The sequence below is a fragment of the Setaria italica genome, chromosome V (genome assembly GCF_000263155.2).
Source record: "Setaria italica strain Yugu1 chromosome V, Setaria_italica_v2.0, whole genome shotgun sequence".
NCBI classification, from domain to species: Eukaryota; Viridiplantae; Streptophyta; class Magnoliopsida; order Poales; family Poaceae; genus Setaria; species Setaria italica.
The window spans coordinates 16,854,192-16,864,917 of NC_028454.1; the positions used below are offsets into that span (position 1 = coordinate 16,854,192).

At 46.7% G+C, this 10,726-nt stretch overlaps 2 protein-coding genes across 2 annotated transcripts; one reads left to right on the forward strand and one right to left on the reverse strand.

The window, feature by feature from the left end:
- The first annotated feature begins 1,156 nt into the window (after window positions 1-1,156).
- Window positions 1,157-6,106, forward strand: LOC101760424 (cullin-1). Its single transcript, XM_012845966.2, has 18 exons — window positions 1,157-1,293; window positions 1,480-1,579; window positions 2,317-2,514; window positions 2,613-2,660; window positions 2,748-2,972; window positions 3,041-3,118; window positions 3,241-3,330; window positions 3,411-3,491; window positions 3,572-3,626; window positions 3,725-3,747; window positions 4,088-4,186; window positions 4,302-4,451; window positions 4,531-4,586; window positions 4,686-4,968; window positions 5,046-5,189; window positions 5,270-5,488; window positions 5,574-5,741; window positions 5,898-6,106. The coding sequence occupies exons 1-18, from the start codon at window positions 1,157-1,159 to the stop codon at window positions 5,997-5,999; spliced, it is 2,256 nt and encodes a 751-aa protein (XP_012701420.1). The 3' UTR covers window positions 6,000-6,106.
- A 619-nt stretch (window positions 6,107-6,725) lies between these two features.
- LOC101781247 (probable potassium transporter 3) lies at window positions 6,726-9,978 on the reverse strand. The gene is made up of 4 exons (XM_004971761.3): window positions 9,901-9,978; window positions 8,610-9,411; window positions 8,353-8,523; window positions 6,726-8,252 (listed from the first exon to the last, which is right to left on the reverse strand). Exons 1-4 carry the CDS (start codon window positions 9,976-9,978, stop codon window positions 6,859-6,861), a joined length of 2,445 nt encoding a protein of 814 aa, XP_004971818.1. The 3' UTR covers window positions 6,726-6,858.
- Between the last annotated feature and the right edge of the window lie 748 nt (window positions 9,979-10,726).

Sequence of the window (10,726 nt, forward strand, 5' to 3'; positions counted from 1 at the left end):
TGGAGACTCGAAGTTGACAATCCGGGCTTCTAAATCAGACATGATTTGAATCCCTGCAACCGCTACACCGCTGCTCCATTGGTTATCAACCAAGCATAACTTGATTGACCTCGCCGAGAAGGCTTTCCCTACAAGCGAATCCGAAGGATACAAGCAAGAAAGTGTAAACACGCAATCTGATATTGCAAATATGAATGAAGTAAAGAAGGGTTCAAGCTCTCAATTCGAAAGGACTAATCGACACAGTCGAGGAGAACAAGAACATGGATCTTGGATCATTGTAAAAGGACTTGTCGTCATAGTTGCAACGAATCAATCTTAGTTTCTCAAAGGAAAACTAGAACTAAACAAAATTCAAACCCTAATGTGGCGACGGCTACTGAATTTATGAGGGTTAGGTCGTGGAGACCCCTCTGGACGCGCCCCTATGGGCTCCAACACGATACACGGGCCAACGGCCCAAAAGACGGTGGCGCAGCACCCTGACAGATTCTGAACGTCCAATTGTTTCGACGACTTCCATTGATTTCGATCGAATTTTAAGGTGGGACCACTGCCATTGGAAGCTCCATGAAATTCTGTTTCCATCCATATAAAGAACGTCCAAAACGGACACCGTATGCGACCTGAGCATCATTTTTAGTACGTACTACTCCTGGACTCCGAGACGGACTCAAACTTGAGTTGCTTTGGGCCTCCACCTCGGAAACTCGAACCGAATTAGCCTCGAATCTTCTTCTTGACTTGGACACCCTTGTTGGTCTCCTTCCCCTCTACCATGTTCCAAATATGGTCGTACCGTGATTTTGTAGTACTCGTAGAGAGGCCTTGCCTAGCAAAACCGCACATCCATGCCTATACTGACGGGTCAACGTTGTGGATTCAATATTACCGCAATTACCTCGGACCCCTGGAGAGTTCCAAACCGACTTACGAGAGTTCCAAACCGACTCCATTGTGAAAACACGACCCCACCTGAGGCCCAAAGCTCGCCTCCCTCCCTCCTATTTATTTCCCATCTCGCCAACGACGTCAAAGCCCTGAACCCTCGACTCGCGTCGCCGCACACGTCGCCCTCTCGACTTCCCATCGCCCGCTTCCCTTCTTTCCCTCCTCCTCCGGCGAAGGCAATCCGGCGCGGCGCCAGGGCGGCATCATGTCGCTCAACCGCCCGATCATAGACCTCGATGAGGGGTGGGCACAGATGGAAATCGGCATCGCCAAGCTCAAGCGCATCCTCGCCGACGAACCCCGCGTCAGCTTCGTCTCCGATGAGTACATGCACCTCTACACGTACGTCCGTCGTCCTCGCATGCATTGGCTCTGATCTCTCCTCTCCTAGCTGGGGTTCAATCTCTTCTGTTGGTCCGGCCTGGTTGTTTAGTTTCATTAGGGTTCAATATGATTACTACTTCCGATCTTATCGGCTTCTTCCACGCATGCGATCTGCTGATTGACATGTTTCGTTGCGCCCGGCAGGACGATATACAACATGTGCACGCAGAAGTCGCCGCACGACTACTCGCAGCAGCTCTACGACAAGTACAGGGGGGCCTTCGACGATTACGTCACATTCACCGTACGTACGTGGCACAGTTTCTTTAGATTACTATTATTACCTGCCTCCTCATCTTCGATCAATTTTACTCTTCGGAAAAAATCGTAACTTTTGGCCGTCCTTTCAGATTGCATCTCTTATGTTTGTGATATAGAAATTGTGCACGGTTTGTTGGTTTCTCTGTAACTGCTTGAGTTTAGATCGGAAGTTGTTTTGGCCTGATGAGCCTTTAATTTGGGGATGTATATATATAGTGCTGGAAGTCAAGATCCATCTTTTATAATCCTGGATTTTTGGGATGGTTTCTTGTAGATGCTTAATAAATTAATGGTCCAAGCCTGATTAAGTTCAGAGATCGTGCATGATGAGCGAGCAGTGATAATTTATATAGTATCATGTACTTATCCATCTCAAATTATAAGTCATTCCAAGAATTTTGGAGAGTCAAAATATCTTAAGTTTGATCAAATTTATATGACAATATAATAATATTTATGATGTCATCTAAGTATCATTAGATTCTTCATCAATTATATTTTCATAGTATACCTATTTGATGTCATAAATTTTTATAATTTTCTCTATAATTTTGGTCAAACTTGAGATGCTTTGACTCTCCAAGATTCTTGGAATGACTTATAATTTGGGATGGAGTATAGTTGTTGATTGTTATTATATAAAGTTTGTTCAATGAGCTAGAGTGCTCGTTGTGAAATCATTCTTTTGGTGTTGATTAACTTTGTTTTGTGATTGCGTAGGTGTTGCCCTCCTTGAGGGAGAAGCACGGTGAGTTCCTGCTGAGGGAACTCGTGCTCAGGTGGAAAAACCACAAGGTAATGGTCAGGTGGCTGTGCAGGTTCTTCCACTACCTTGACCGCTACTTCATTACACGGAGGTCACTTCCGGCCCTTAAATCAGTTGGCTGGGAATCCTTCAAAACTCTGGTATGGTCTTTCGTTTTCTTTGATGATTTTTTACTTTCTTCCCATGTCTGAAGAAGCTTATGGTTGCGAGGTTTTTTTTTAATATGTCGGTTTTCATGCTTTTGTGACAGGCCTTTGACGAGCTGAAAGCAACAGTTACAACAATTTTGATCACCATGGTTAGTCTTATAAATTGCTGCTTCTTGTGTTGCATTTTAAAGAGGTGGCTTGGAAAATCATACTTTTGGAATTCCTTGGTTTGACAGGTCGACAAGGATAGAGACGGCCAGATTATAGACCGTACTCTTGTCAAGAATGTTCTTGATATCTATATTGAACTCGGGCATGACCCAGCAAGAAATCAATCTGCACCAGATCCACCTTACGAGAAGGACTTCGAAGATGCATTTCGGCAGGGTACAATAGATTACTATTCTAAGAAGGCCCAAACCTGGATTGTGGAGGACACTTGCCCTGAATACATGCTTAAGGTAACTGAGGAGCTCTTGTAAATTCCATTTCATGGTGTAAGGACATCTTCTGACTCTCTGTTCCATAGGCTGAGATGTGCTTACAAAAAGAGAAGGAACGAGTTGCACATTATTTACACTCTTCTACTGAACCAAAGTTAATGGAGGTTTGTCTGAGGCTGTTAGTTATTTATCTCACTTTGGTTATTACATGAATCATGTTTCCAACCAGATCAAGTGCAGTAAATTTCTGACACTGAAATTATTACACCCTTCTAATTGCTTACAGGCTGCACAAGGAGAATTGCTAGCTCGGCACATAGACCAAATCTTGAAGAAAGAGAATTCTGGATGCAAAGTGTTGCTTTGTAATGAAAAGGTTTGTTAGATAGAAGCACATGTCCATATATGCGAGGAGCTGGTGGACATAGAATTTTGAGCATATATTTGTTAATGCAGGTTGAAGATCTGTCAAGGATGTTTAGGCTCTTCTCTAGGATAAAAGATGGCCTGCCTCCAGTATCTAAAACATTCCAGGAGGTATTGCATTACTCATTATACTGTATTGCATTGCACTTTTAATCAAGTTCCATTTTCTTAAAAAGTTTACTTCTTTGCAGCATGTCAATGAAGTAGGCATGTCTTTGTTGAAGCAAGCAGTAGATGCTGCTGCCAGCAAGAAGGTGATTCGTCCTGTCTTTTCCTTTCACTTGTTGTAACACACAACTTTGAAATTCTTTGGAAGATGTGTTTTTTTGTAAAATAACTGTCAGACCAATTTCCTAATAGTGCATCCATGCTAAATTGCATCAACTATTATGCTGTTTTCTGCTTGCAAAATTTCACTATGTGATGATATAGTTTGTTTAAAATCATCTTTCCTATCCAGTTATTTAGTTGTATCACTATTTTATTAGTCCTTTTCCAATTTATGTTATTTTCTAATTCTGTTACTTTCTTAAATGATGTTTTCATTTTTTTTTCCGATTGCTATCATAACATCTTTTCTTTCATATATGCAGAACGAGAAGAGGGACGTAGTGAGTGCGCTGGAGCTGGTAAGCATTTTACATACCTCTAGCTTTTTTTCATTTTTTTATTATTTTTATAAATGTTTATTTTTTCTAAATGTTTACTGCTTATTACAGGACTACGTGCGGAAAATCCTGGATCTCCATGACAAATACATGGCATATGTCATCAACAGTTTCCAGAACCATACACTATTTCACAAGGTTAGCTGGCTCAAATATTTCTATCATAATAATGTCATCAATTGCTTCCAAAACCATACACTAGTTCACAAAGTTAGCTTGCTCAAATATTTCATTCTATCATCATTTCTTTCAGGCACTTAAGGAGGCCTTTGAAGTTGTTTGCAATAAAGATGTCGCTGGTTGCACTAGTGCGGAGTTATTCGCATCATACTGTGACAGTATTCTTAGAAAAGGTGGAATCGAAAAACTTAGTGATGAAGCAATTGAAGGGAACCTTGAAAAGGCACGGTTACTGCAAATCTATTTAAATGCCACAGTTTATATGCTCGTTTTTCTCATCCTTCTAAACTGATTATTGCCAGGTTGTGAAGCTTCTTTCATACATCAGCGATAAGGACCTCTTTGTTGAGTTTCATAGGTTTGTGTTTTTCTTTATCTTTGATGTTAAATTTCATTGCTGGACATCACATAATTGAAGTTTGAGACATCTTATATTTTCCCCTGTAATGTACTGCAGGAAGAAGCTAGGAAGGAGGTTGCTCTTTGATAAGAATGGCAATGATGAACTAGAGAGAAGCTTGCTTGCCAAGCTAAAGCAGTATTTTGGAGGGCAGTTTACTTCAAAAATGGAGGGCATGCTCACTGATATTATTCTTGCAAAAGATAATCAAACAAAATATGAAAAATACATCAGCAGGAACCCGGAGTTGCATCCTTCGGTAGATCTGAGTGTTCAGGTTTTGACGACAGGATATTGGCCAACATACAAAAGCAGTGAAATAAATCTCCCTTCAGAGATGGTACGACAATCAGTCTTGATTATTTCTACTGGTCGGCTCTCTTTAGTTCAGTTACTTGAGCTCATTTGTGTTTTCAGGTTAAGTGTGTGGAGGTGTTCAAGGGGTTTTATCAATCAGTCACGAAATACCGCAAGATGAACTGGATTTATTCCTTGGGAAATTGCAACATAATTGGGAGGTTTGAATTGAAACCCATTGAGCTGATTGTTACAACTTATCAGGTACATTTCAAATAACAGAACAACATAGTCCACAGCATTGCATGTTCCTTGACTCAGTTTTCCAATCTCCACACTGACAGGGGGCACTGCTATTGCTATTCAATGAATCCGAGAGACTAAGTTTCTCTGAGATTGTGACACAACTAAATCTTTCTGAAGATGATACTGTACGCGTGCTTCATTCACTTTCATGTGGAAAGTACAAGATTCTCAACAAAGAGCCAAATAGCAGAACAATTTCCCCAAATGATGTCTTTGAGTTCAACCACAAATTTACTGATAAGATGCGAAGGATAAAGGTGCAATTTATAAATCAAACTGCATTGATTTATTTGCTTTGGATCTGTTGTTTTTCCAGAGACCTGACGTTGATGTGTTTTGCAGGTTCAACTTCCTCCCTCCGACGAGAAGAAAAAGGTCATCGATGATGTGAACAAAGACAGGAGGTTTGCAATTGACGCAGCACTAGTGCGAATCATGAAGAGCCGCAAGATCATGACCCATCAGAATCTTGTTGCGGAATGCGTGGAACAGCTCAGCCGCATGTTCAAGGTACTACTACCATTCTGACTGTATCATCATACTTGTGTGATGTTTCTTTTGTGCATAATTTTTGTGTGCGATCATTCTTAGTTTACAGTGACCTCTCCCCCTTTAATTTTTTGAGAAAATACTATAATGGACACTGAGTTGTTCTCTCTGCTGCAGCCTGACATCAAAATGATCAAGAGAAGGATCGAGGACCTTATCACGAGAGAATACCTGGAACGCGATAAGGATTCGGCAAACTCATATCGATACTTAGCTTGATTGGTTGATGCTGACTGCTACGAGCCTCACAGCAGTGTTGCCACCTGTACATTCTTCCAACGTCCAGAGGCATAGGATTATCGGATCAGGGTAGCATAGGTTGAGAGATACAGTGGAATTGTTTAATGTTCTTTATTATATGGTTATTACTTATTTTGGTGTCTTTAAAAATACAGTTATCTGTTTCTGGTAATTCTCTCGTGATCCACCGTTTGATTTCTCTGCTATGTCACTGGACACTGGTTGAGCACATCGATCCTGATGCATGCTGTGAGGTTTGATCAAGCAATTAATCAACCCCATAGTTTGTTGAATAATCTCAGCTCATCAGAGAAGACACAAGAGCTTAGATACTCAGATGGTAATGCAAGCTCTGGGGTAGTTCTTAAGTTTAAAATGCTCGTACATCTTGGAAGCATCCACAGGCTGAGTATCTCCTGCATTGTAACACGACCAATCATCAACATTTCTATATCTTTGTGAAGGATCTTATCCCCAAATGTCAGTTGATATCTTCTACTATTATACATTCGTCCCACGGACGATAACCGCAACAGCAATACAACTTAAGTAGTCGAGTCTGGTTTTGCTTTAGTCAGTTACACTTGAACCTGCCTTTTTGGTAATAATCTTTTGTTTGATCTTCTAGTTGCATGTAGTATAGGCAAACAATGTTAGTCCCAAGGATTAGAAATGTAGTTTTTATTCACACTGATCCTTGTCCTGATCAATTTCAACTAATCGATGAAATACTAGTACTAAGCATGGATCATCATCATGCTAATTAAGTCGCCCTACGTTGTGCAAGTTAATCTCAGTTCAAACAATTGAATTCGACGGAGGAGACACCAAAATAACGCTAGACGTAGTAGATCATGCCAACTTCGATGAGGCTGATGTGCGGAATGTTGAGCGCGACGGCAGGCCCCCTGCAGTTCTTGCGGAGGAAGGTGTAGGCGACGTCGATGGCCAGCTTCTTGATGAGCGACGAGCTCTTCCTCGCCTTGATGTACGAGTGGCCCATGATGTAGGCGACGCCGGCGTGCTTGGCCTCGACTAGCGCGCTGAGCTCCTCCTTCACGGCCGGGTCCATGCTTTCGCTGGTGGCGTCGTCGATCTCGAAGCGGATGCGCCGCCGGATGGCGAACCCCGGCGACTCGGCCTCGTACATGGTCTGCAGCGACTGGATCGTCTCCGTCTTGCCGCTGTCGGCGGTGGCGGCCGTGGCCGCCGCGCGCACGACGACGCTGTCCTCCGGGTTGGGAAGCGGCGCCCTCATGAGCAGGCCCGTCCGGGACAGGTCGAAGGGGCGGCTGACGACGGCCATGCGGCCCTCGACGGAGGCGTCGCTGTTGCGCGCGGCGTCGCCGGCGGCGGCCTGCTCGGCGGCCTCCATGTGCACGAACTCGGCGATGCGGACGACGAGGTCGTTCTCGAAGTCGTTGTCGTCGCCGGGGACGTCCTTGTAGCCGTGCCTGACGACGCACCGGTACATGCGGAACTCGCGCGGGCCGATGCGGCCGATGAGGTGGCGCTCGTAGCAGCGGACGTGCGGGATGGGCACGGCCTTGACGCACACGAAGACGAGCACCTGGTGGAACGCCGGCAGGTTGGTGACGAAGTGGGAGAAGATGGCCGGGACGCCGGTGGCGAGCTCGGAGTAGATGAGGCCGATGCCGGGGACGCGGACGATGCCGAGGCTGGGGCCCAGCGCGTGCAGCCACTTGAGCGACACCTTGTTCTGGACGTCGAACATGTGGCGGCGGCGGGTGCCGTAGTGCCAGATGTACATGACGGCGACGACGACGAGCGAGAGAGCCAGCGGCAGCCAGCCGCCCTGCGGCACCTTCATGAGCGCCGCCGAGAGGTAGACGAACTCGACGGAGCCGAAGGCGAGCAGGAACATGGCGGCCATGAGGAAGCCCTGCTGCCAGACGAAGACCATGACGAGCGCCATGAGGAGCGTGGTGACCACCATGACCCCCGCGCAGGCCATCCCGTAGGCGTTGCCGATGAGGTCCGTGTCGCGGAAGCCGACGGTGACGCCGAGGCAGACGAGCATCAGGATCCAGTTGATCTCCGGGCTGTAGATCTGCCCGTGGATGCGGTTGGAGGTGTGCACGATCTTGACGCGCGGGAAGCACCCCAGCGCCGTGCACTGCCGCACGATGGAGAAGGTCGCCGAGATCACCGCCTGGCTGCCCACGATCGCCGCAAGCGTCGCGATCACCAGCACCGGCCAGAAGATGGGGCCTGCGGAAGAGGGCGTTCACATCACATTTTTCTTGTCCGTACTGATCGATCGATGATATTGTAGCTTAGTAGATAGGGTGCGAATTGGAAATGATCGTACGTGGGATGGACTCGAAGAAGATGAAGTGGATGTTGCAGTCAGGAGACTTGGACAGGAAGGCCGCCTGCCCCATGTACTGCACCACCAGACACGGGTAGATCAGCCCCACGAACGCGACCCTTATGGATGCCGCAGTGAAGTGGCCAAGATCAGCATACATGGCTTCTGTGCCTGCAAAGCATAGTACAAAACAAAACACAAAAAATGTAACCTTTTTGTTGGTTTAATTTTGTACAAAAGCACAACAGTGTTAGTACCCGTCATGGAGAGCAGCACGCCTCCGAGCGAGATCCATCCTTCCTTGCCGGTACGCTGGAAGAAGCTGACGACGTAGTAGGGGGAGAGCGCGCGCAGGATCCTGGGGTTCCACACCACGATGTTGTAGACGCCGAGCGCCGCGAGCAGGAGCAGCCAGAGCACGACGACGGGGGCGAACAGGAACGCCACCCGTCGCGTGCCCCAGTGCTGCAGCGTGAAGAGGCACACCAGCACGATGCACGACAGGATCACCACCTCGCCGTGCGTCAGCGCGCTGGAGTGCACCCGGAGCCCCGAGAAGGAGGAGAGCACCGACATGGCCGGCGTGAGCACGCCGTCGCCGATGACGAGGGAGGCGCCGAAGAGGACCGTGAGGAGCAGGCACGTGCGCGACTTGCGGTGCCGCTCGAGGAAGCTCCGGAGCGCGCGGAGGATGGGGGTGTCCTCCGTGGCGGCGTACCCGGGCCGGTAGTAGGCCGAGAGCTCCTCGTCGGCGGCCTGCTGGTTGGGCATCAGGCTGAACTTGGCGTGCCGCACCAGCAGCGAGTAGAGCGCGAAGGTGCCGCCCTCGCCATTGTCGTCGGCGCTGAGGACGATGAACACGTACTTGAGGAGGGGGATGAGCGTGAGGGTCCAGAAGACGACGGAGAAGACACCGAACACGACGGCCTCCTCGCCCAGGAACCGGTGCAGGGACCCGGAGAAGGTGCCCTTGTAGACGTACAGCGGCGACGTGCTCAGGTCGCCGTACACCACGCCGCAGCTCTGGTACGCTAGAACCAGCAGGCTCGTCCAGTGCAGCTGCATATGTTTATATCATCGTGCATTATTCATGTATTCATGACCGCCCAAGAACTTAGTACTAAGATTGACGACGGGAAACTAATAGGTAGTTTAACTCAGTGAACAGTGTACATGATCCTGAGTTTTTTTGATTCAGTCGCCAGCTATCTTTAGGAGGGGTTTGTTAGGAACCAATGGTAGGGAATACTTCAAAACGCTTAATGCATGTTAATGTTCTTCTTCAACCTCTCAGGTATTTCCATCCATGACATATTCCATAGCCGAATTAACGAAGAAAAATTACGGACCCTACTGATGAATGAGCATTACGAAGTCACTGATCATGTGCAGTGATAGTTGCCCCAATGATCAATTCATCACCAATTTTGGCGTCTCGATCAATGAAAGATTACTTAACGGCAAGACCTAAGACAACAAATCGTTTAATGAAAGGACAAGCGATAAAGGATCCAAGTATCGTACAAATCGTTGTGCAATCCAACTCACCGGTGGAGGGTTGTAGACGTCAACGCCGATGGTGTTCTTATTTGGCGAGAGGCCATACTCGGGGTCCGTAGGCCACATTTTATTGGGAGATCAGGAAGGACGACCGGCGGCGGTGATGGTGGTCGATCGGAACCGGATTACGACGGCATTTTATTGGTACGGACGAGCGGCCGGCGTTTCTGGATCGGAGCTCTGCCGAAGAGTTTTGTGTTCTTGGAGAGAAATGTGGCGAGCGAGAGAGAAGAGAGTGGGGGGAGGGAGAGACGGTTTCTCAGGCGGTCGTTGACACAGTTGTACGCTGGTGACGTGTAGCGATAATGAAGCAGCTCTGGAACGGTGCGCGCGCGGCTTGTAAAAAGGGAAAACTAGCTTTGGGAAGAAAATTGTGAGCGTCCCCAAATACTTCCTATTAAACTTTGCAAGCGTGGCCTTACTAGGTGGCAGATTTGGCACATGCTCATGATCGCTAGAGACATGTAATTCAGCACCCTTTTTGTTTGGGTTCTATATACCTCACCAGGTGTTGGTGGTGTTTGTAGCATTATATTTACTACATCGTCTCTCTGTAAGAAAAAGGATGTTCAAGGCAGAACTATTTCCATTAGTTACCTAAAACAATGGAGTTTTTAAGATTATTTGACGATGCAACGGAATAATAGTTGTTGACGAGTCTCAAGCCCTCAACTAGTTAGGGTTGGAAAAATAGTTTTGTGATGAATTAGTAATTTTTTCAAAATTTTAAATCCCATGGAGATAATATTCTTAGCAACCTTGTTCAGCATTGATCACTATTATTTGAGACTGCGACAATATCTTACTGTTAATA

Excerpts from the sequence above, each read along its gene's own strand:
- LOC101760424 (XM_012845966.2), top strand. The coding sequence starts at position 1,157 with ATGTCGCTCAACCGCCCGATCATAGACCTCGATGAGGGGTGGGCACAG. Across the intron at positions 4,187-4,301 it reads ACCATACACTATTTCACAAG|GCACTTAAGGAGGCCTTTGA; the intron begins GTTAGCTGGCTC and ends CATTTCTTTCAG. Across the intron at positions 5,489-5,573 it reads ATAAGATGCGAAGGATAAAG|GTTCAACTTCCTCCCTCCGA; the intron begins GTGCAATTTATA and ends TGTGTTTTGCAG.
- LOC101781247 (XM_004971761.3), bottom strand. The coding sequence starts at position 9,978 with ATGTGGCCTACGGACCCCGAGTATGGCCTCTCGCCAAATAAGAACACC. Across the intron at positions 9,412-9,900 it reads ACGTCTACAACCCTCCACCG|CTGCACTGGACGAGCCTGCT; the intron begins GTGAGTTGGATT and ends AAACATATGCAG. Across the intron at positions 8,253-8,352 it reads CTTCTTCGAGTCCATCCCAC|GCCCCATCTTCTGGCCGGTG; the intron begins GTACGATCATTT and ends CCTCTTCCGCAG.